At 46.3% G+C, this 26,132-nt stretch overlaps 1 protein-coding gene across 1 annotated transcript in view; it reads right to left on the bottom strand.

Moving 5' to 3' along the window:
• LOC138304294 (zinc-binding protein A33-like) overlaps positions 1–8,126 on the bottom strand; it is a 160,270-nt gene extending 152,144 nt beyond the window's left edge. The window contains exon 1 of the mRNA XM_069244239.1: positions 7,815–8,126. Coding sequence (XP_069100340.1) covers positions 7,815–7,817 — 3 coding nt within the window. The 5' untranslated portion in view covers positions 7,818–8,126. The remainder of the gene's footprint in view (positions 1–7,814) is intronic.
• Positions 8,127–26,132: the final 18,006 nt, after the last annotated feature.

Genomic DNA, 26,132 nt, shown 5'->3' with positions numbered 1-26,132 from the left:
ACCCTACTCCTCCCTGCTTGTTGATGTACCACATTGCGGTAGTGTTGTCCGTCAGGACCTGAAATGACGGACCGCGAAGGGAAGGGAGGAAGGCCTTGAGAGCCAGACGTATCGCCCGCAATTCCAACAGATTTATGTGAAACATCTGTTCCACTGGATACCTTTGACCTCCAGGTCCCCCAGATGAGTTCCCCACCCTAGAGTGGATCAGTTATCACTGTGGCCACTGGAGGAGGCAGCAAAAACGGCCTTCCTTGGGAAAGGTTGCCGCCAACGAAGATCCACTGCAGAGTCTCTGGAAATCCTTACTGATCCCTCGAGATCCCCTTTGTGCTGAGACCACTGCTTTCGGAGGCACCACTGAAGAGCCCTCATGTGCCAGCGTGCATGAGTGACCAACAGAATGCAAGACGCGAACAGACAGCGCAGATGAAGGACCTTGAGGACTGGAATGACCGTTCCACTTTGAAACATTGTAACCAACGCCCAAATGTCCTGAGTCCGCTGAGGCGGAGGAAAGGCACGATTCAATGTTGTGTCCAGTACTTCCCCTATGAACAGGAGGTGCTGAGAGGGCTCCAGGTGAGATTTGGACACGTTCACCGAAAAGCCCAGATCGAACAACAACTGGGTTGTCGACTGCAGGTGACGCAGCACGAGCTCCGGACACTTGGCTTTGATCAACCAATCATCTAGGTAAGGAAATACCGCTATCCCCTTCCTTCTGAGCTCTGCTGCAACCACCGCCTTCACCTTCGTGAAGACTCGAGGTGCTGAAGTAAGACCAAACGGAAGGACCGCAAACTGATAGTGCTGCGATCCCACCACAAACCGGAGATACTTCCTGTGCGACTTGAGTATCGGGATATGAAAGTAAGCATCCTGCAAGTCGACAGACACCATCCAATCTCCTTCGTTCAACGCCAAAAGCACCTGAGCTAGGGTCAGCATCTTGAACTTTTCCTGTTTGAGGAACCAATTCAAAATCCTCAGGTCTAGGATTGGTCTCAACCGACCATCCTTCGTGGGGGATCAGGAAGTATCTTGAATAACAACCCTGACCCCTTTCCTGCTCTGGAACCAACTCCACTGCACCCTTTGAAAGGAGGACTATAACCTCCTGTTCTAGTAACAGGAGATGTTCTTCTGAACAGAAGGATGGATGGGGCGGGATGGGGGGTAGAAACTCCCAAAAGGGAAGGGCATAGCCTTTCCCCACAATGCTGGTGACCCCGGAGTCCGATGTTATTGCCTCCTACATGTGGAGAAAGTTCATTAACCTGCCCCCTACATGAGTGGTATGCAAAGGAATTGGTGGATGACTAAGGCTGCTTCCCATGCTGCACCCCTCCAGAGGAAGAGGCAGAGTACTGCTGAGTGGCTCCTCTGGTTCAGACCCTACCCCTCCCCCTGTATGATCCATAGGGGAGGGCAGTGGCGGCCTGCTGCTGAAATCTGCCCTGAAAGGAGGAGGAGCCACGACCAAACCCCCTAAATCTTCTGAACAACCTAGAAGAAGCAGAAGAGGAGGCTTGCAAGCCTAACGATTTTGCTGTGGCTCTACTCTCTTTAAATCTTTCAAGGGCCGAGTCCGCCTTTGATCCAAAAAGTTTATCCCCATCAAAGGGAAGCTCCAGCAGGGCTGACTGAACATCCGATGAAAACCCTGAAGAACGAAGCCAGGCCTGTCTCCTCGTAGCAACAGTGGTGCCCATAGCTCTGGCTACAGAATCAGTCATGTCTAGCCCTGACTGGATTACTTGGGTCGCCACAGCCTGAGCATCAGAAACAAGGTTCAACACCTCCTGAGGCACTCCCGAATGAGACGACTTGATCTCCTCCATAAGGGCGTAGATGTATCTACCCAAAATGCATGTGGCATTGGTGGACTTGAGAGCCATACTACAAGATGAAAATGCCTTCTGGGAAGACTGGTCCATCTTTTTAGAGTCCCTGTCCTAAGGAACACCCGGAAAAGAACCCGGAGCAGTGCGAGATGAACATGAAGCTTGTACAACCAGGCTTTCTGGAGTCGGGTGCCTCGACAAAAAAGCTCGGATCCGCAGGAGCAACACGATACATGCGCGCCACTGTCCTATTAACACCCATAGATGAAACTGGCTTTTTCCAGATCTCTAAAATCAGATCCAGGAGAGCCTCATTAAATGGCAGAAGTGGCTCTGCAACTGCTGAAGCCGGATGTAGCACTTCCGTTAATATGTTGGGTTTTGACTCAGCCACTGGAAGAGGAAGGTCCAAAAAGTCAGCTGCTTTCCTTAAAACCGAGTGGAAAGAAGCAGCCTCCTCTGTGTATTCTCCAGGAGATGTTAAGTCCCACTCTGGAGAAGTGTCTAAGCCACTTGCTGTGTCCAAACCCTGGAGATCTCCAAGAGGTTCTTCAATCTCACCCTCCTCCAAGGCCTGCCTTCGATATTCCTGTTCTTCAAGGAGGCGAAGAGCTAGCCTCCTTGAATGAAGCCTGGCCTCGATCCTTGGCGTCGACAGGGCGTCCACTGACGTCGATGCCTGACGCCGATCCTCCGATCCATCTGATGCCGGATCCATCGGCACCGTGGTCTTCTTCGGCGCCGACCGAGGTAAAGGATGTGAAGGTGATGAACTCTCCGGTGCCAGAACAGCAGATCTCATCGGAGTCGCAGGTCGTGTAGGCGACGCCAAGGGAACCGGCGCCGAACCAGCACCTCCCATAGGAAGGAAGGGCATGAAAGGTGCCGGACGTAAAGGAGCAGGAGCACCCATATTAAAGGCCAATGGCCCGAAGGACTAGTCGTTCCACCACCTGGAGCCATCTGCTGAAAAATGGCAAACATCGCATTTAGAAATGCGGAACTATCAGCACCTGGAGCTGGGAATGCCGGATACTGTGGAGCCTGAGCTCGAGGTGATAACGGCGCCAGCCCCGGCGTCCCCGAAGCAGGTGAGAACTCCTGGTCCTGCTGAGGTACGACCTCGAAGACAGACCGAGTCGTAGGTGAAGTCGGTGATGCGGGAGGCATCTGCGGCTGAGGCGTGATGGTGGGACTAACCTCCCATGTCTTTTCGCGTCGAATCGAAGGCGACCTCGATCGTGAACGCTCTCTACTCGACAGGCGCCGAGATTCACGACGACCCGGGAGTCACGGTGACGCAAATGAGACTTAGGCGATGATGACCTGCGCTGATGCCGCTTCTCTTTCTTTTTGGACTTTGCCAAAAACAGCTTCGCCTCCCGTTCCTTCAACGCCTTAGGATTCATGCGTTGACAGGAATCACATTTCTCCACGTCATGGTCGGAGCTCAGACACCACAAGTAATCCACATGTGGGTCTGTCACCGACATCTTGCCACCGCACTCCCTACAGGGCTTAAAGCCCGACTTTCGCTGAGACATCTCGAAAAAAGAAATTGTAACTGTAACTACTCAGAGTAGAAACAGTTGCTCCCTCGAAAAATAACCGTCGATTGAAGGCACAGAAAAAAGGGAACTGACGTCGGCACGCCGGCGAGGACCTCTTATTGCTTGTATGACGTCAGACAGCGTCACGTGGGCAATTGTGACGTCCTCGTCGACGTGCAGAAGCTAGGAAGAAAATTTCCGTCGGAAGCTGGCGCAAGGGGGAAAATTCAATGAGTGAGGAATCCACAGGTAGTTGTATCCATCAGAAAGACGTCTTTTTGAGAAATGCCCTGTAATTCACATGCTAGTATGGGCACCCCGGAATTCAGAGATGAGAAGCAGTGGTTATTTGCAGAACACCTTATCTTGTGGCCATTTTGAAAATACAAAGGTTTTCTTGATAGCTATTTTTCACTCTCTATATTTCAGCAAATGAATTGATGTATACCAGGTATAGAATACAAACACACTGCAAGGTGCAGCTCATTTATTGGCTCTGGGTTCCTAGGGTCCTTGGTGAACCTACAAGCCCTATATATTCTCGCAACCAGAGGAGTCCAGCTGGTGTAACGGCATATTGCTTTCAAAAATCTGACATCGCAGGAAAAAGTTACAGAGTAAAACATGGAGAAAAATTTAGTTTTTTTCACCTCAATTTTAATATTTTTTTATTTCAGCTGTTATTTTCTGTAGGAAACACTTGTAGGATCTACACAAATGACCCCTTACTGAATTCAGATTGTTGTCTACTTTTCAGAAATGTTTAGCTTTCTGGGATCCAGCATTGGTTTCTCACCCATTTCGGTCACTAACTGGAAGGAGGCTGAAAGCACACAAACAAAATAGTAAAAATGGGGTATGTCCAAGTAAAATGTCAAAATTGTATTGAAAAATTGGGTTTTTCATTTCAAGTCTGCCTGTTCCTGAAAGCTGGGAAGGTGGTGATCTTGCCACCACAAACTCTTTGTTGATGCCATTTTCCGGGAAAAAGCCACAAGCTGCCTTCTGCAGCCCTTTTGTCCCATTTTTTTGAATAAAAAACAATTTTCACTGTATTTTGGCTAATTTCTTGGTCTCCTTCAGGGGAACCCACAATGTCTGGGTACCTCTAGAATCCCTAGGATGTAGGAAAAAAAAGGGCGCAAATTTTGCATGGGTAGCCTATGTGAACAAAAAGTTACAAGGGCCTAAGCGCGAACTGCCCCAAATAGACAAAAAAAGGCTCGGCACAGGAGGGGAAAAGGCCTGGCAGCGAAGGGGTTAAGCATAGGAAATGGGAAACATTAACAGATTTTTAAGTTTACTAGACGCACCATTATATGCTACTTTTAATGATAGTGACAACACCAATAGAGAAGTAATCTAATGTATGACATTCAACCTACTCGGCTCTGAAAGCCTCAAACAACTCCAAACCTTAGTAACTTGGTCATATTGGCCTTTGTCACTGTGGCTCAGAGTAGGGTTACAAACTGCCCAGTTTAGATTTTACTTTTTTAACCGACACACAGGACCTTAATAGTAGTTTAAGGTGGGCAAAAATAAATCCAATCTTAATGCAAACATAAGGGCAAATCACTTCAAAAGTATTCTAAGACCTATTAAAACTATTCTTACCTTATTTAAAAATACTAAAGCGCATGTTAAAAACAAATAAAATAAATTTACAGAGCATCTAAATGAAACAAGCATTGGCAAAGCTGTAAGATCTTAATGAAGCATGCCATTTACTTTCACATACCCGTTAAAAGCTGCAATCATTGCTTTATTTTGCATTATCCACAGTCAACTGCCACAGTGTCAGTGTTGCAGTAAGGATGTTATGGGCTCTAATAAAAGCAAGTAACACCAGACAGATACTCTCTGGTTATGTAGTGAAAAATGTTGAGTGCAGAGGACAGCTTACATACCTGGCCCAATGCCATTACACATGCTGCTTTATTGATAGCTACAATTCTATGCCTTAGATTGGCTCCTGTTTTATGCCAATAACAATGAATCAAAATAAAGAACCTTTAAACTACAAATCCCATGAGCATATGACCAAACCCCCGGTTTTAGGTCTGCCAAAGCCGAGACACCCCATCTTTCTTTGCTGCTCAGCAGTCAAGGTAAGCGCTTCTCAGTTTTCATGCAACTTGCATGCGATGGACGTAATTTTCTATAATTCATGTGTTTCATAGTCGCTGTATTTCTCCTAGTATTAATTTGTGGGAGTGTTTGTTTTCCCTATCAAAGCTCTGATGCCTGCAGCAGTTAACCCTTGCCCGGTCAGTTTTCCTACAGCTTTTTTATTTCCCTGGCAAGTGCAGGCGGTACAGTTGCGCGACAGAGGATGCTAAGTGATGCTCAATGGCTTGGGCGATTTTTACTTATCAGAGCTATCCAAGTGTTGAAGGTGACTCCTGATCTCACTGGGAGCAAGGCTCAAGCACATGGCCTGAATGGGCAGTGCACACGCCGTCCTTGGTCCATCTTCATGCAGCCAGCGCTTCTTTGAAGCAAGTCGGGCTAAAATAGCAGGAGTATACCACGACGACTGTCAAATGTACTACTTTGGTGTATTGAACATATTCTTATTGGCATTATTGCTCCCTAAGTAGTCCTGACTAACAGAGTTTCAAAAGGGCTGCAATGATTTCTACACAGACATGCCGTAGAAGCTGGCTTGAGACATTGTGACTCAGGGACACCCCCTCTTTAAACCTCTGGGGAGACCTAGTGCCTTATAGCACTTTAGACTTTATGGCAAATATAGATTTCAGCATATATGATTGTGAACCATATGACCCCAAAGATGAACCCAAGGAAGACTCTGAACATTACTTTGATCAATCGATACAGCAATCCATTAAGAAGGCTCTGGCATTACAGCCCATCAACCCCTTGAGAAGTATGCTAAAAACAGAAGAAAAAAAAAAAGATTAGCCCTCAAATTTTGGCACCTTACCACCTGATGGCGCACAGCAGCAAAAAAAAAAAAAAAAAAGTTTCAAGAGTGGTCTCATGCTGAGGCCCTAGCAAAGCTCTGTCAGGATTGGTGGAGGTGGGCATAGATCGAGCATGCGTAATCCATCTAAACCTCAAAAACAAGTGGCTCCTCAAACAGATTCCGGTACAGATTCAGACTCTAACGTTCCCCCACCTCCGAACCTCCTGGCCTTCGATTCAGAAGAACAGAGAAAATTGTTAATAAAAAATCTTTGGTTTGAACCCCAGCTCCAGTGGTGGCAGAACATATGCAGGCTTGTTTGCTTAAGAGCTTTAATAAACATGTAAGAAACAAATAAGTAGAATGCCACAGACCGGATCTTCCAAGAAAAATGGCAGACACCCCAGTCATCAACCCTGGTATGTTGACTTCTCTTTAAAAAAAAAAAAAAAAATACATAAAATAATAAAAAAAACAAAGTCTGCTAAACACCCCAAGTAGGGCATTGATTGAGCCTGGTGGACTTGCCTGGATGAACTTTAGACTGTTTCTATGCTCCTAGCAAAAATCCTGGAAATAGCCCTCAAGGTGAAAGAAACAATTGCTGCGATTGATCTGGAGGTTCTGGCCAGTTGGTCCCAAAGGGCAGTTTGCCTCCTAGACAACATAAATAGTGCGATATCCACAAAACATCTTAAATCAGTCAGTTAGTGGATTTGGCTTCTTCAAAGGCTGGCTATAGGGCAGAGGGCAAGGTGGTTATTTGGAGACACATCTGTGAAGGACCTAGGTAAATTTGTAAACACTGCACTAGACAAGGCACAGATCTATAACCTTTTAGGTAGGGCTGGAGAAGTTAGAAGACGTTTGTAAGGCCATGAATATTTCAAAAGGTCTTCAGATGTTATGGATTCTGTAGAAAAGGAGGCTGGCAAGATAACTTAGAGGCAGGGTTTTTTTCCCCACCAGAGCATGAGGTTCCATAGGGCACTTCAAAAGAGGTGCCTATTGAGGGACATACAAGCCTGCATCCAACAGTTTATAGGCAAACATTATTCCCTCTTCCCAAGTTCCTTTGGGGACAGAATACAGGAGTGGATTCAAAACTGGGTGCTGCTAACAAGTAATGCTTGGGTGTTAGATACTGTGCATGTTTTCAGGCTTGAAATTCTTCACACCCACTTTCAGAAGAGAGTTCCCAGACAACTCAATTTCTCCTTACAATAGACTCTTCATGTACTCAAATTCAGGAGGTACTATAGAAACAAGCTATTTCTCCCTCTTTTCCTCATTCCAGGGGATTTTGCAGCAGTATTTTCCTAAGTAAGAAGAAAGGAAGGGGGGGGTGGCCAAGATGGTGGCCGGAGCGGACGCTTACAGAGAGCTCTGCTCACGGCTCACCTTTTAGAAAATTATCCTGGTTCCGGTCGTGTGAAATATTAAGGAGGCTTCTCCCCACTACCGGGGGGGAAGCCCAGCACTCACCATGTACGTGCACGCTGACCCCGCAGCGGCCCGACTGCAGAGCGCGGAGCAGGGCGTGGATGAGGCCCCGGCTCTGAGGACCGGCTGCCCTGACTGAGGCGGGTGCCGGCTAAGAATGGCAGCGGGGATGCCCCACCAGCCCTCCCCGCGATCCCTCTGGCGATGCTGGGGCTCCAACGCCCATTGACTCCTGGAGGAGCCACAACCCGCATCGTAACACGCGACTTTCGCGAGCCGCGTCCACCGACTCAACCGCGCCCCGTCTGGGTGGCCTCGGCCCGGAGCGTGCGAGGCGGACGAGGGCTGCGCCCTGCCCGGTTGTCTGTCCCCACGTGGGGGCGGCTCGCGGGCCCCGGCCACGTGAGGGCCTGGACCGGGTGCTCTGGTCAGCCGGGGATCCCTCGCCCTCCTCTCAGGGCCGGGGCCGTGCGCGCTCACCTGCAGGGGGCCCGGACCCCGGGTGGACCGCCGGGGCGCTGCATCGGACTTGGGGCGGCCCAAACTTTATCTCTGGGCCCACCGCAACTCGAGGCCTGACGCGTGCCGGGACCTGGCAAAAGGCGGCGGCCTACTTGCAGTGGCCGCCCCTCCCCCACACCAGTAAAACAAACGGGCCTGTCTGCGGCCTTGTTGTGACAGAACAAAGGGAAGCGATGTTCTGGCACTGTGGTGGCAATCGTGAGTGCAGCATTGCACAAAGCACACGTTAATTTGGAGCAACTCAAGGAAAATTAAGAAGAAAAAAAAAAAAAAAAAAAAAAAAAAAAAAAAAAAAGGACATTCTCCAAGTAGAAAGTCTACCACACCAATAAAAACACTATAGGCGCAGGATAAAACTCTCTATCCACAATAAGAGGAAACCATGGCTTCTGGGGCAGTACCAGCGAGGACACCAGGGACTGAGTGGGAATCGGGCCCACATCAACAATAAAAACTCACAGCTTGTGGCATCACTTTAAAGCCAAACTCCATGCTGCCATTCAGGAACTCACCACAGCAGCACCAACCGGCCCACCACTAAACCATCTGCTCGTTGCAAGTGAGTTGCCCCTCCTGGGCCCGCAGGGGACCTCCCCCAGCCCATCCCTCCCACACCACGCGGAGGGTGTAATGGCCAAACCGAAACACCCCAAACCTGGGGCCCCCATAGATTGGGATCCCCCCCCCCCCCCCCTGCTGCTGGGCACTCCGACACGCAATCTGCAACAACTGAGTGAAACTCTACGAACGCACTCTCTACAGTTCGACAAAATCATGCAAGCAATAATGGAGACCAAGACCTCACTGGAAGAGAAAATCAACGCTGTGGCAATGGAAGTCTCATTGCTCCGCGCTGACCACCGCAAATTAACAGATAGAGTGCAAAACACAGAATCATCGCTAAAAACTGTCCAACCAGAGATAGCAGACATGAAAAAGAAAATCCAACAAATGGAAACAGAACTAGCGCAGTTGCAACGTAGGACCGAGGACGTGGAAGGGCGCTCAATACGCAACATCAGATTTATTGGCATCCCGGAACGCTTGGAATTACCTAAAGCTGGAGATTTTATAGAGAATTGGCTGAAAGATGATATGAACATACAAGGCGCCACTAAAGCTCCAATAATAGAAAGAGCCCACAGAATCCCCGGCAGGCCCCCCACGACCCAGAGCACCATCAAACCCTCTGATAGCCCGGTTCCTTAACCACAGAGAGAGAGAGACTCAGTCCACCAACATTTTAGAACCTCTAACCCAATCAGCCAGGAAAACTGCACTGTATCAGCTTATCCGGACTACACGATGGAAGTGCAACGTAAAAGAGCAGCATATATCAAGATAAAACAACTTTTGCAGGAACACAATATCATCTACTCTTATGTTCCCAGCCCGCCTGCGTATAACCATCGACGAGAAAACAGTCATGTTTCCCACCCCAGAGGACGCATGGACATGGATCCACGCAAAGGGTCTGGTCGGCTCCCCCAAAGGAAAAGAAACAACTGAAGAATGGATCACCCCCAATGCCAGAAGGAAAAAGAAAAACAAAACAATATCTCGCCCAACAAAATCACAAACGGAAGCCGATCAAGCGCAAAGCCTAAGGGAAACTAGCACATTCACCAGATCCCAAACCGACACCAGGAGCGAAGCGGACATTACCGACAGCGGCTCTCTTGGCGGGGAATCCACTTCCTCCCTCTCTCCTCTATTGGTCGGCCCCGACCTCACCCCGCGCTCGGCGGACGAACTTTAGTGTCTTTGGGCACGTTTGCGTCGCGCTTTTGCCGGATAATAGTTGAGGGGAGGCTGGGCCCCTCTTTCCACGTAACCACAAACTGAGAAACACAGCTGCCCCGAGACGGGGCCAGCCTTACTGCCACCTCGTCGGTTCCTCGTGGGGCGCCGCTGGAGGACACGACCACAACTTGATGCACACAGGAAAAGAACTATCCTGGAGGTGGGTCACTGGATGTCCAACCTCAACCAACCCACGCTCCCCACCAACTTAACTACACCTGTATGGAAATTAACCCCTCAGACTGCTATTTAGGCCCTGGTTGTGCCACTGTTTCAAATCGGGCCATTCCCGATATATCCTTTTTTGTGGTATTGTGACTTTCCTCTCCCTTTTCTTTATCCCATCTTTACACTATCCTTCTCTTTCAGAGCTGCGATGGCTGGAGGGCGGGTGCGCGATGGACGGGGGTGTGTGTACGGGGGGCGCGCGCGTGTCAGGCTGTCAGTGATCAGTAGACTATATTAGGGATGGGATCCCGGGATCACAACACTGGCTTGTTAAAAGTTAATCCAACATAATGCATAAGGAACCTATATATAATATAATGACTTGGAACGTAAAGGGCATGGCGGGAGCAAAAAAGCGCAATAGGTTACATGCTCACTTAAAAAGACATCGTATCCACATAGCCATTCTTCAAGAAACACATATCCTCTCAGAAGAGATCCCTCGGCTAGCCAAGAGCTGGGCGGGACAAGTCTACGGCTCTGGAATCTCAACTTTTGCCAAGGGGGTTCTGATATGGATAGCCCCAGGGGTTCCCTATGTGGTACAACGCAGCGTAACCGACAGAGATGGAAGGTACATACAACTAGTGTGCCACTTGGACGGGGAGATATTAGTGATTAATGGACTATATGTCCCGAATGTTGGAGAGGGCGACTTTTTACAAAGAACGATCTCTCACATGTCAAATGACATACTTTCAACGTGCATTTGGGGCGGGGACATGAACTGCGTACCACAAATTGACATGGACAGATCACACCCCCCCATAGCGGCCACCCCAGTAACTAAAAACTCAGACGCTGCGGCTATGGATGTCGGATCGCCGCCTGATAGACTCTTGGAGACATCTACACCCACAGGACCGGGAATACTCCTATTATTCCCCGGTACACCTTCTTCACACCCGCAAAGATTTTATTCTCACTACACAGGACCGGACACAGAATTATGAGCGCCGAATATACTGCCAGGGTAATCTCTGATCATTCCCCACTTATTGCCCAGATCAGATGGGGTAGGCCACGTGCCTGTATCCCAACTTGGCGCCTGCCAACTCAGTTACTACAGGACCCGCCATTCAGAAAAGAATTAGCCACACACATCTCCTCTTAGTTCACTCAAAATGACGGGTCATCGAGCTCCAGAGCAAACGAGTGGGACGCACACAAGGCAGTCATAAGAGGAGCATGCATAGCAAACTCAAAACGTCAAACACTAGTGCGTGAGCTTCGCAATCTAGAGAAGGAAGTCCACTCTTCCGAAAACAAATTCGCTTGTGGCACAATTACCCAGGCTGAGCTCACTGGAACGCGCGCACAGTGGTACGACATAGATAAGCGACTAAGGCTTTTTGACTACCGCCACCACATGGCCCGTGCGCATGCAGAGGGGGGAAAATCGATCAGGCAAACTACTGTCATGGCTCACACGCTCTAAACCCCGGAACTCCCCTATAGGGGCCATGCGCCTGGACACAGGACTAATGATATCTGCTTGGGTATTTACTAACAGTGCATTTAGGGAGTATTATAGCACATTATACAAAGCTCACCCGCCACCCTCCACAGTTTTAATGGAGGAGTTTTTCAATGATATCACATTAAACTGCCTGACTACCACGCAAGCAGCGGTCCTAGATAGGCCGATAGATATTACGGAAATACAACGAGCTCTAAAACAATTATCACAAGGTAAGGCACCCGGCAGTGATGGTCTACCCTTGGAATACTATAGCACGTTCCCGACTCAAATATTAACCCCATATCTCGCGATGCTATCTGAAGCCTTGAAATGCGGTCAACTGCCTGACACTTGCCAGGAGGCATTGATAGCGGTACTGCCCAAGTCGGGTCGTGACCCATTAGACGTACGCTCATACAGACCGCTTTCGTTATTAAATACAGACTGTAAATTACTAGCCAATCGGTTACTCCCATATATGACTTACTTGGTACACCAAGACCAGTCAGTCTTTATACCGGGTCATAGCACCTTCAGCAACATCCGGAACTTACTGCGCCTAACGGCAAACTCCCCAGAGGGCGACCACCACCGTGTAGCGGTGTCCTTCTAGATAGAAAAGGCATTTGACACGCTAGGGTGGCCCTTTCTGATGGAAACACTCCACCGCATGGGCTTCGGACGGGCATACATTGATTGGGTGAAGGTGCTTTACACTAACCCATCCGCGAGGGTTAAAACTGGTGACACGATTTCCCAATCATTCAATATAGAAAGAGGTACTAGACAAGGATGCCCACTGTCCCCTCTTTTGTTCGCTCTTGCCATCGAACCACTGGCAGCCCGTCTGCAAGCGGTCGCCCCTCTATGGGGCATCCGCGATGATCATACATATCGTATAGTGTCCTTATACGCAGACGATGCTCTAATTTTTCTCTGTAATCACAATGAATCTCTGCCTGACTTATTGAAACTACTCCGTAAATTTGGCTCACTAGCTGGATTAAAGGTGAACTGGGCAAAATCGTGTATATTTCCCATGCACCCAGTCCCTGAGGCACACAGGATACTCTCTAACCCGGGCGATCTGAAGTAGTGCCACACCACCTTTAAATATTTGGGCATAAACATATACCACGACACATGCGATCTCAGGGATGGTGACCTTGGGCAGGCGATCAGATCCATCAGAGGATTCCTGCCCTTCTGGTGCTCGCTCACGCTCACGCCTCTGGGCAGAGTGGCCATAGCAAAAATTATAATTCTTCCCCGTCTGCTATATTTTTTTATGGCCCTCCCGCTGACTTTACCAGCCTCCTTCTTTAAACCCCTAAATAGCCTCTTAACAGCTCTAATATGGGGAAATGGCTGGCGGCACGTGGCACTAGCTCAATAATACCAACCACTAACCATGGGTGGGCTGGGAGCTCCCAGATTTGAACTATATTATGCAGCCGCCCAAATACAATGGATATCTACCTGGCTTGGGTGCCCCGATAGTGCGGAATCCCAATTGATCCTTTCAACTTTGGGAAACTGGGGAGTACTACATTACCTCATGAATCGCGAGCACCCCAAACACCCACGAAATATATTACTGAAAATCGCGCACTGGATATGGGGCTGCCATGTCCTAACCGGCGACCAAAAGCCACAGTACTCCCCAGGATTCCACTCCTGGCCAACTCAAAACTAGCCAATATAGCTTCCAAAGTGGGCCTAGGTGGGTGGTACGATAAGGGCATACACACAATCAGCGATATATATACACAATGAAGGACACCTCTTAACATGCAACGCTCTTTCTGAGCAATATAATATGGGGCAGGGTGGTTTGATAGCATTCAGAGCTGTGCGACAGGTAATACACTCTTGCTGGAATTGCGGCTACTCAGAACCCAATTTCTCTCCCACGCTTCATGACATACTAGGTAACATAACCGCCCCACTAAATGTATCCAGAACATACACGATCCTTGCCTCCCACCTAGAACACAGTCAAGAACAAGCAAAAAACAGATGGGATAGCGTGCTGACAGTACCCCTATCACAGGGAGCATGGAGTCAGGCTATGAACATGAATAAATTAGTGTCGCACAACCCGCGTTTCCGCTTTACCCAGTTTAATTACTTGCACCAAACATATCTCTCACCGCATCACACGCATGTTCCCTCAATCGACGCAGGCGTGCCCAAGATGCTCTACTCCCGATGCCAACTTTTTCCACATGACCTGGAACTGGCCCCCAATCCGAACGATATGGAACGACATAATAACACTGCTGACAGAAGGGACGGCCATTACACTCCCCTCTACACCTGAATTGTGTCTATTGGGTATAGGCCGCTGTCGTAAAAACCAGAAGCAATCATTTAGATGCATAGCATTGGCGCTGGTGATGTACAGACGCCTCATAGCAATGCATTGGAAAGCCCCGGTCGCCCCCGGGATTGACCTGTGGCGTGCTGAGCTGTTGCGTTGGGCCAAAGCCGAGGCGCAGACGCAGCAGCTCCTATTGGACAGGGGGATCCCGGTTAAGGGTTTAAACACCTGGAACTCCTTTGTAACAGCCATAGAAAGGAAAGACGACAAGCTACTGCCATGAATATCTCACTAAATGTCAACCCCTGTGCGTAAGTGATAACAAATTACGTTAACATAACCAAACACCAATACAAGAAATACAAGGACGCACTCCCCCTGGGGTTTTCTGCTAGCCCCGAGTCAGCGTGCCGGGCAGCGCGGCTGACGTCCCTGGGGTCGGTCACCGGGGAGGGGATGGGGGTCTATGGCCTACTTCCTTTTGTGCTCCCCCCGCCCCCTCGCCTGCCCCTCTCCTTTCCCTCACGTGCGCTCGCTGGGTCTCCGTTCCCCCACCCCTCGCTCTGGGATCTCCTAAATACCCCCCTGTTCGTAGTTTCTTCATCTCTCAAGGTTGATTAGACCAATGCTCTCCCCGGACTCTGTCCCACCGGCCCGGTGTGCGCCCGTGGTGATGTTCCTGCGCTTGCATGGGCAGGCGCTAGTGGCTGCATCTACTCGGAAATGTTGAACGAGACTGACAGTGGCCGAGCAGAATGTGTCACCATTTGCATTGTATCATAATCACCTGTATCTTTTCTATATGTTTATTTGGTGTGCGATAATAATAAAAACATATAAAAAAAATAAAAAAAAATAAAAAAGGAAAAAGAAAGGAAGGGGATGGAGAAGCTGGGGTGTCAGAGATCGGTATTATCTCTCAGATATATATTACACACCCCCCCCCAATCAAGAACAAGACTGTATGATCTGTCTGGACCTCAAAGATTTATACCTCACAGTTCAAGTATTTACTACTCACAGGCACTTCCACCAGTTTAGTTGGCATTCCCTATGGCACGACTATCTAGCCTTTGCCAATTTGATTAAGCCTGTGGTTAAGAGAGACCGGTATGAGGTTAATCATCTATCTGGACAACATGGTGTTTATGGCTCAATCCCAAACCCTGTTGATTCAGCAACTCTGGGACAGTTCAGCTTTTTCAAGATCTGAGATTTATTCTCAGCCAAAAGAAATCAGTTTTCAATCTCACTCTGATAGTTTTCCTGATTTTCCAGGATTTGTTCAAGTCCCAATTGCAGATTCCCAGCCAGAAGATCAGGCATCTCAAGGAGGAGTTGAAGTCTGCTTTGAGAATTTTTTTTATTGAAACTGGTGGCAATTATGTTTGATCTTTTGGCCTCTTTGATTCAAACTACTTTTTACCCTCTGCACTACAGGGCTCTCCAGCACCGGAAGATCCAACATCTTTCAACAGACTGGTATATGTCGACCAAACTCTGCTGTTAGAGGCGAAGACAATGATAAGCTGGTGGCTGACACACATGGAAGCCTGGAACGGTAGAGCCATTTTCAAATCCAGACTGTTATCAAATCCGACACCAGCAGATGGGGCTGGGAGGGCCAGATAATGAGATCTCTACAGGCAGCCAGTCAAAGCTAGACGAATTAATGTTGCATATCAACCACGTGGAACAGTGATTCAATATATAAAAGCAGGGATGGTGTCCAAGATTGCCAAGGACTTTTGGGCGACAGATGCCTTCCTTCAAGACTGGTTAACTGAGATGAGTTATGCATTTTCTCGGTTTGTAATGATCTCAAGAGCGGCAGCTCAAGCAAGATGACAGAGTGCAACATTGGTGTTATTAACACTGTTACGGAAAACCCAAGCATGGTTTCTGGTCCTTCTCTAGATGGCCCTGGATTGCCAAATAGCCGGTCCTGTTTTCCCAGAGCCTCTGCAAGACCCTTAGGGTTGCTTGCACCTTCTACTGCTACAGAATCAGTTGATGCTCAGGGCCTGGAAGATCTCTGGAGACTATGTCAAGTGCCTGGCATTTTGGGCAAAGTTGCTAAATTTAAACAGGCAAGGGCTCTATCCACATGCAAGCGATACTCTTCAGCATGGAAACTATGGGTGGGTTGATGCTTGGAACATGTGGATCGCATGGAGAACGAAGGGAAAGGTATTCTTAATTTCTTATCTGAAAGGGTAAGTAGAGGAATTTGTTCCAGGTAAGTAAATCATTTTAGGTCCATTTCAGAAAGGAATGTGCATCTGGAAGGTAAGCCAGGTGGAATTCACACTCTGGTTTGAAAGCTGCCTAAAAGGCATCAGTGTATCTAATCCCCCCCGATGAGGTATGGACAGTTATATGATGTGAATGCTCTGTTGTATTTGATTGCGCAATGGCCAGACAATTTGCTTTTGTCTCTGTAACAATTATAAGTGAAGCTGACCATGTTGTTGTGTTTGTTTTCCTGCAGAAGGGTTTCTCACATAAGAGCCCTGGATTTGGTAGGTAGAATATACTCCCTAAAGGGGGTCTCATTTCCATCTCCAGAATTACAAAGATATTCTCTATATGTATACACTATCTTGCATTTCTGTGTAATGATAAATTGTTTGTAGCGAGGTTGCCGAAGGTCTTTCAAGAAAGTATCCGCACTATTTGCTCTGATCCATCTGGTCAACTGTTGTAAGCTATTCAAAAACTTGAAGCCGAAGTTGGTTTACTGCAAATTGCGGCTCATTATGCTTGAGAAGCTGTGGCCTTGAAGGCCTTCACATTGGGTTCCAGGTTGCAATTTATACTTAAAACAGCAGATTGCCCATCGAATTCTGCTTTCAAACAATTATTATAAACCTATTGGGCTCACAACTGCAACAGTGGTGAACATGCTTTAAAGAAGCATAATTTGAGCCAAATGACCGGGGATAAAATAAAAACAAAAAGGTCTAGATTTTGCAACAAGAGTTTGATCCTATTAACACAGAGGTGAGGATTATTCTGCCCAAACTAGTACTTATTTTGGGGGATATTATGATCACGAAGTGATGTTATGGTATATTGTCAATCACATGAGTTACATTTATTGTGATTAACAGTCCTTTTTTGCTGTATATAGTGGTTTCAGGTTCTGATCAGAAGTAAAAGTGAAAAGCCAGAATCATTTAGCCTACTGGAGCCTAAAGATGGATATGTGAGTTTACATGTTCTACCTTTACAAAAGGTAAAAGGGAAACAATGTGGTTATGTGCAAAGCGTGCATTGGGTGGAAAAATAATTTCCCTTACAACATTTCACAAGAGCATTATTTTAAACACTGATATTGTTGCAACCTTTGTAACCAAGTTTGGGTGAGAGAACAAGCTACCATAGACCCATTGCTTGTCGAAAAGGCCACTTTATTCATACAGGCCTGCAATGTAGAACAAATTCTTATACTACAACGCAATTAGTCGTAGCCTACTAATAAACATGAAGACTGCCAAACCTCAAACTTTTTTCGTTCTCGGCTATCAATGTCCTAACTCATTCTTCCTCCATGTATTCATAGATTTGAAACATCACGTCTCCTTTTCATCTTTAACCCATGCACATGCAAGCTGTCCCTACTCCTTGGCCCCTTGGAGATGGGACTAATGCTGTATGGGCCCCATATCTGAACCTTATTTCCAATGCGGTAAATGCAGGAGCACCTGTCCCGAGCTCCTGGATGGGAGCAGAGATAGTTCCCATCTTTAAGAAAGGTAACCCCTCTAACCCTGTTAACTACCGCCCAATCTCCTTAATCGATAACTTCCAAAAACTTTTTGCAAAGCAAATTCGGTCCCGTCTAGAAGAATGGATTCTGGAAACCAATGCTATTTCTGATTTGCAAGCAGGGTTTAGGCCAGCAGTAAGTACCATAGATCAGGTGCTAAGATTCGTTACAATAAAATGGAAGACTGTGGAAGTAGGAGGTGGCAATCTTTTTGTAGTTTTTATTGATCTTAGAGCTGCGTTTGACTTGGTCCCAAGAAATCAGCTATGGCTGACACTAGCCAATATGGGTGTCCCGCACGGCCTTTTGAAACTCATCACCCGACTACACGAGAATACTTATGCTCAAATCAGGAGCGGCAAGAACGGTGATCTAACAGAACCAGTCGCTATTGAGAGGGGAGTCAGACAGGGGTGCGTTTTGGCCCCAACTCTTTCTTCTATATATAAATAATTGTATTAAGTATTTAACAAATTGCACTAATGATTCCCCAAAGCTGGCCGGGACTAAAGTCCCATGCTTACTTTATGCAGATGACACTATCCTCCTGTCCAAATCATCCATGGGAATCCAGAATCTGGTTAATCAGTTCGGTGTATTCTGCAGAGATTACGGATTAGACATAAATCTCAAGAAAACTAAACTCATGATATATAGTCCCCCGAACAAGAAGCTCAGAGCAAATATAAAGATAAATTCAATTCCTCTGGAGAGGGTAATTGAATACGATTATTTGGGCATCAGACTATCCGATAAGGGCAGCTGGGATGCAGCTATAAGGAAAGGGGCACTAACAATCAGCCAAAGATGTGGAGTGATAGGACGCACAGCTAGCACTGCAATAAGTCCCCCTCTGACCCTCATCTCTGAAATATACAAAGTCCAAATCCGCGCCGCGGCCCTATATGGAGCGGATCTTTGGGGATCCCACAGACAAATGGATACTCTTCAAGTCAAAGAAAATAATTTCCTTAGACACATAGCTAGACTAGGGAAAGGTACGCCGATGCTCCCCCTAAGACTGGACCTGGGTCTAAATAGTATTAAAAACACAGCATACTTAAGACCACTTCTGTACTGGGTCAGACTATGGAAAACGGATGAACTCGAACCTTTCAGGTTAGCAGTTAAAGAATTATTGCCACCTTGCTATGGATGGGAAAAAGTACGATGGCTAAGGGAGATGAAAGCAGCCTGGGTTAAACTGAATCTGTCCCAATATTGGGAGAATCCCGAGATGATTCCTGATAACGCTAAACGCTTGATCAAAGACCGCTATTGGGAAAAGATCCATGAGGCATCTCTCGGCTCAAATGGGTTAGGTCGGCTGACAGCAGAGTTCCTGCTGGTTAAGCACGAACCTCTGCCCGAAAGCTTCCTGGATCTCCCCATACCAGCTCGTGCTCGTTCTCTATTACTTCAGTTCAGATATGGAACATTGGCAGTCAACAGCTTTACGGCCTGCTGGTCGACCAATAGTTCCTTATCTGACAAATGCACAAACTGCCATCTATCCAAGGAAACTCCTGAGCATGTCCTATTTTTCTGTCCTTTGTACAAATGCCCCCGAGGGAAGTGGATTACCCCTCTGTGTAAAACACTGTCAATACAAAATCGTAACAGTGCATATAGAATATGTAAATATGATACTTCCATGCTGATAGTGAGTTCTGTTTCTAAATATTTGGCAGCAGCATGGAAAATCCGCAGTAGGATTACTATAGATCTTAATCCACCGGTTGAAGTACAGTCTAGAAGTCAGCGAACTAGCACCCTGTTTACAAATGGTAAAATGCAATCTACTTGATCAACTCATTCAATAGAATTGATTAACTTAGGGCATCACTTTCCACTGGTTGTTTTTTCTTTTTTTTTTTTACTTTTTGCTAACAGGAGTTATTGTATGTAGTTTTTACCTTTTATTTTTATTCTATAAACCCGTTTTAAATGCTTTTTATGCTTTTAACAACTGACCAGTATCATTTTAGCATTTAGCGTCTTGCATAGTGTAGGATCCAGAGACTATTTTGTGAGTCTTGTCTTAACTATTTTTGAAACCTTTTATGTAATTTTATGAACTTTTTTCCTGTATTAATTGTCAATGTCCTTTTTATATATATTACTTTTTACTTTTCAAATGGCCCAAATTTGGACCGAATAAACTATTGATTGATTGACTAATGCTGTATTTGTGGTAGTGTGAGTGAGCAGTCAGACTTATCAGAGGGTAGTGCTAAGCATTTGTTGTACTCCCAGGGAGAATAAATGAGGCACCTCAAAGAATAAATCCAAGACCAATTTAGAAAACTAACAATTTTATTTATGTTTCAAACCCAAGAGCTTCATAATCAGGTAAGTAGACTTTTAAGTATAAATACTTAAGTTTCAGGAATCAACAGTGCAATTTTCAGTGTTCTCTCAATATGGTCTTATGGAGGAAAACAATGTTCACTAAACACAAGTTTAACAACAACTCAGGGAGTTAAGATAAGTACTGGGCACTGATCAGAACCGCACCCACAGGTCACACTGGGCGGCACTGGGGCAGCCTGGTGCAGAGGTGCAGTAAGGAGTTGGATGCCCAATGGTTTCCTATAGGAGTCTGACCCTGTGGCAAGGAGGCTGCAGGTTCTGGCTGGGAAGCCAGTCTGGGCCAACAAACTGGTAGGTAGTAGATCTGGGGTTCTCTGGGACATAGGTGCACCTTTAGTCCTCTTCTCCTGTGCCCAGGGGTGACAGATGCAGGGGGTGTCTGTAAGTGTTGGGTTTTCTCATCTGGGAGATCTCGCGGTCAGGGGTTCCTGTGTGTTGAGGCTGCAGGCATGGGGGGGGGGGGGGGGGGGTGATGAGTCTGGCAAGGGTGGACTTGAGCTCTTTGGAGCCAGGGGGACATTGTTGGGCACTGATGCCCTACCTGAGCTGGGGGTCAGAGGTCACAGGTCCAGTGGTTGCTGTAGCTGTCAGCATTTCTCTCTCCACATGACTGTGGGAGAGGGGGCCTGCTTGCAGAGGCTGCAGGCATCTTAGGAGAGTTCAAAATGGGTGAGACCACACTGGACCAGGTCTCAGGGCAACTGGGGACCAGCGTTGGCTGGCTTCACCTCAAATCATGGATGTCAGGTGCAGTGGTCACTTCTGGTGTCTGGTTTCCAGGGTCCCAGCTGCTGAAGTCTTTTCAGTGGAGTTTCTTGTTGTAGGGCAAGTCAGCTGTCCAAGGAAAATGAGTCTTTATTGAAAGCTAGACGAGTTGGCATCTTGTGCAGGATCCCTCAAGGTCAGCAGTCAGACTTGAGGGTCTGGTTTTAGGTCAGCTGCTGCTTCTTTCCCTCTTCTGTGGATGCAACTCTTCTTTGTCCGAGTCTTCTTAGGTCGTCGAAATATGAGCCCTCGGGTTCAGGGGTACCACCTATATACTCAACTTAAGGGCATTACAGGGATTGCCGGGGGTAGCCAATGGGTTGACTACCTTCAGGGTGACTATACCCTTCTTATGACTACTTCAGCTTGGAAGTGGGCATAACCCTAACCCTAGTGGCTCAATTCCTTCCAAACAAGATGGAGGAATTTAAAAAGTAGTGTCCACTTCAGCATGTCCACTTTAGGGGTGGGACTGGCATGAAGTGGGTACACCTCCTAATTTAAAAAGATTTCCCACCTGAGCTGCCACCAAAAGTGGGCTTCAGGACAGGGGGGGGGTTGGTCACCTCCACCATCTGGATGGAGAGACCTGGGTTGCATTACAAAGGCAGCTCTGGGATGTCCATCCTTCCTGGGGGAGGAGTTCACACCTCTGCCCAGAGAAGGCCTGTCTCTCAGGCCCTCAAGAGCGTTGGCTCTCAACTTTTTTTTTTGGGGGGGGGGGGGGGTTTGTGTTGGTGGACAAACGCGTTTGTGGTAGCGGAACTGTTCAGGACCAGTCAGTCAGCACACTAGTAGTTGGTAGGTTTTCCGGGGGCACCTCTAACGTGTCCACTGTGTGCACTTGTTAATACATCCATCACTGGGTCAGTGAGGGTTTGTTATTCTGAGATGTTTGATACCTAACATCCCAGGATTCAGAGAAGCCATCATGTAGGCTGGGAACTCGTAATGGCCAGTGTCCAGCACATTAATTTAAAATGGCTTCCCTGTGCACTTACTAGGTCTCAGAATCGACAGACCTAGCAGCGGCATATCTGCTCATGCATATATGCCCTTACATGTGCCTAGATGCACCCTGCCTTAGGGATGACTTCCACCCAACACATGCAGTGATAGGGGACCTGGCATACAGGAGTGTGTGTGTGAGACAGGCCATGTTTTCACTTAAGCTTGCACCAACACATGCAGTTTGCAATGGCAACACTGTGTGGGATAGGGGAGGGGTCCCTGCGGTGGTACAATTGGTGCTGCAGCCCTCAGAGACCTACCTCAGTACCCCATGTACCAGTGCTACCATTTAATATGGACTTACACTGGTAACTAAAGAGTTGCCAATTGTGCAAAACAACTGTGCAGTTTTGGGGAGAGCGATCTGGCACTGGGGACCTGGTCAGCATGGACGCAGTGCACTCACAGTCAAAGCCACATCAGAAACATGGCAAAAATTGAGGGCTAACTATGTCAAAGGGTCCTTTTCTACAGCCTCTCTGGTGATGTCCAGGATGATACTATAGGGGGACTAATATTAGCAATGTCCGTGTTTTGCCACCTTTTCACAGAGGTGTATACTGGAGCTTGAGAAAGCAGTTAGCAATAGTTCCAGGGTTGGAATGCCCTTCGGAGTCTGCTCCTGACAAGGGCAGAAGAAAAACTTATTCCAGGGTTGGGGAAAAAAGTGGTTGGAGGTAAAGTAAACTTGTAAACACAACAGATTTCCGCATGAGCAAAATTTGCACATGTATATTTGCTTTTGCTAAAATACAGTTCACAAATATTTTCTAAGAGTATGATTTCCTGATTCCCATCTGCAAAATCCTGTGAATACACAAAATACAAAAATCTGCACTAACGCTAAGATATACACCATGGGGGCACTGGTGCCTTTCTCTAAGAACTGGGCCCCTAACTACACCTGGTGTTAACCAAGACCTTTTGTTTATATTACAATTCTCTCTCTCTATCCATCTATCAGTTGGCTTCACTGTGAGTGGTGGCATTCTGCTCTTTCACAAGAAGAATATCAGCACACAAAGTAGTTTTGCTCAGTGCCAGGTACTATTGTGACAATATGTGCTTTTTGAGATACACAAACATTTTTTTTGCCAACGTTTATTACAACGGTGAGGGCCTGGTAGCTCCCACAACAAAAAAGGTTTACAAAAGCCATGTCAAAACAAGGCATTCTTAGACAAAAGACTGACTACCAATGCCTGCCCTATTGGCGTTGCCCATGCTTGTTTATTTTCACGCTTCTGGTAATCTTGTTTAAACTGTTTTTTCATTATTAATTTTTGGGAAATACTAGCATGAAATAACATTTTACTAAATTATGCGTATAAAAAAATGGTACCTGTAATATAGCAAAATGTTTTTGTCCTACTTGCATTTTTGGTGAACATTTTATTTTGAAAGCAAATGGCCAACAATCTTGCTTTCAAGCTTCTGCAAATATTTGCATCTAATGAGAGACCATTCTGGGAACATTATATGTAGCCACATACAGTTAAACTTTGTAAACATGTGTACAATTGTTTTTTACTGGGACCACTGTCAGTAGTGCAGTCTGAGATTACATTTATTTAGAACACTCATCCAAATGATAAAGGCTTTGTATTAATGAACCATAAATACAAGTTCGAACAGCATTAACATATGAACACAAGTATTACTTCAACTGCAGACAATTCACTTCCCTGCTCCATAATGTGGTAACTGGCAACCAAAGGGTTCGTGCTACAGGGGGTTGGAGCTACTCGTTCCAAGGAGAAAATAAGTATGAAATCTTGTGGTAGATGAGTACAAAAAAAAAGAAAAAGTACGTCCTGGGTGTCGGGCTATTGGAATTCCACACCCCGGTGCTACCCAATCCAGTCCACTCAGCAACTGCTCAATCTTATTGCCAAACAGGAAAAGGCAGCTAGATGTTTTTCTACCACACGCACTGATCACACTAACCTTTCCCCAGCTGTACTAACACCATAACATTTCCCCTTCCCCACAAAATATCTGCCACCCTTTCTCTAATGGCCAGCTTATACATTTTATTTTCAGAGAACAATACATTGGTCCCATTGTTGTGATACAATGAACATGTCTCAATAACTGTGCACTAAAACAGTGGTTCCCAACCTTTTGACTTCTGTGGACCCCTACTTTATCATTAATGGACCCCAGGGACCCCCCACTGAATCATTGGTATCTGGGGACCCCCCCACTGAGTCGCGACTGGAAGCTTGGGACCTAATTTGTCAATATTTATTAATATTTAATTTTCTAAGCAGTCGCGGACCCCCTGAGGAGGCTTTGCGGAACCCCAGGGGTCCGTGGACAACAGGTTGGGAACCCCTGCACTAAAACACCAAAACCATGGTCCATTTTGTTAAGTTTATGAGCTTTACAACATTTTTCCAGACCGGTCTCTGAACAAATTCCATCCTTGCAATATATGTGCCTGCCCAAAACTCCTTCAAGCACAACAAGTCCATAGTCATCACTTTTACCAGTGTCAAACCTGACAGCTGACCTTTTCCACTAGGTGTATTAATAGTACGTTTTGGAAGCCCTATCTGCTAAAATGTTTAGTCACGATGGAAGCAGCTGTCCCTACAGCATACTGCTCTTTACCAATTGCAAGATGTCACACTTCCTGCTCCGAGTCCCTGATTCCTTCCAAGCATAAAGTAATCAGCTTTCTTTGCTACCCAATTTACCACTAAATGCCTCTTAATCCATGGTATTGTTTCAGCAACCTGGGGCTGCTAACACAACTTGAGAAAAAAAAAAAAAAAAAAAAAAACTAACTTGTTAGTAACTACACTCCCTGGATAGCCCAATTTAACTGACAACACAACAAATTCCAACTCCCAATCAACCTAATTCTTCCCGTGAAAGAATCAACTCATTCACCTCAGCACCAGGCTAAATGAGAGCATCCTATACTCATTAGCCACTAAACTCAAAGTTCTCAATACCCCTGTTGGACTTGGTCCTTTCTGCAGGTTCATCCCCAAATGTTTTGCATTCACCCTCCTGTGTTCTGAACCTTTTTGAGTTTGCTTTTAGGACTCAATGCACTTTACCACTGCTAACCAGTGCTAGAGTGCTTGTGCTCTCTTTTAAACATGGTAAAACGGTCTTACACCCAATTGGCACATTTAATTTACTTGTAAGCCCCTATGAAAGTGGTACTACTGGTATCAAGGGTCTGTAAAATAAATGCTACTAGTGTGCCTGCAGTACTCATTGTGTGGCACACTTCAGTATCCTTTTAAACATGACTCAGGCCTGCCATTGCAGCCAGTGTGTGCATTTTTAAACTGCCATGTGCCAGGCCTAAACCTACATTTTTAATATATATATGCTGTTATGTTTATGTAGTATGGTGTACACGGGAATTGGAATGTGTGCACGCATTAGATTGAGAATGCCGGGGTAGGGGGCCGTTGGCTGGGAGGAGACGGAGATGAATGCTGTCGGGGAGGTTTTGTTGTATAATAAATAATAAAAAGGAGAATCTAAACATTATTCACAACAAACTTGGCGACGAGTTGCACAAGCAGCAGCCCAGGCAGTGGAATCCAGCTATATCAACACTTCGTATTTTCTGACGGAAGATCTTCTACATGACCACGTTATAAGGGCGAAGGCATCATAACGAATATTTCGTCTATTCCGTGAGTTTATATAGTTCTGATCAAAATTAGGGAAATATAAATAGCATTTCTACTTACGGTACTGTTCCTCCTCTAACGTACTTACTAAGTATTCCTTCAAATTACATTCATCATCCGTTTTGCACGTCAGGGTGCAACCATTTTCGCTTTCAGAAATGCAGATTTAAGTTTTCTTTTTGCCGATATTGATTTCACGATCCGATTTCACATTCTGCAACTAATTTAAGTTTCTGAATTGCAGATTCAAGGGATAAACATATATATATAAAAAAAAAAAAGCCTTCTGTAAAGACATCTTGTGAATTTTAATCAATTTTATCTTTCTGAATGGCAGAGGAAAGGAACCTATACACCAATACCAATTGCTGCAAAGACATTTATAAAAAAAAAAAAGAAAAGAAAAGAGAGAAGTTGGCATAGTTATAATATTCTGTGA

Source organism: Pleurodeles waltl, chromosome 7 (assembly GCF_031143425.1).
Source record: "Pleurodeles waltl isolate 20211129_DDA chromosome 7, aPleWal1.hap1.20221129, whole genome shotgun sequence".
Taxonomy (NCBI): domain Eukaryota; kingdom Metazoa; phylum Chordata; class Amphibia; order Caudata; family Salamandridae; genus Pleurodeles; species Pleurodeles waltl.
Note: the sequence above shows the minus strand (reverse complement) of the source record. Positions and strands in the feature narration are given on the sequence as shown.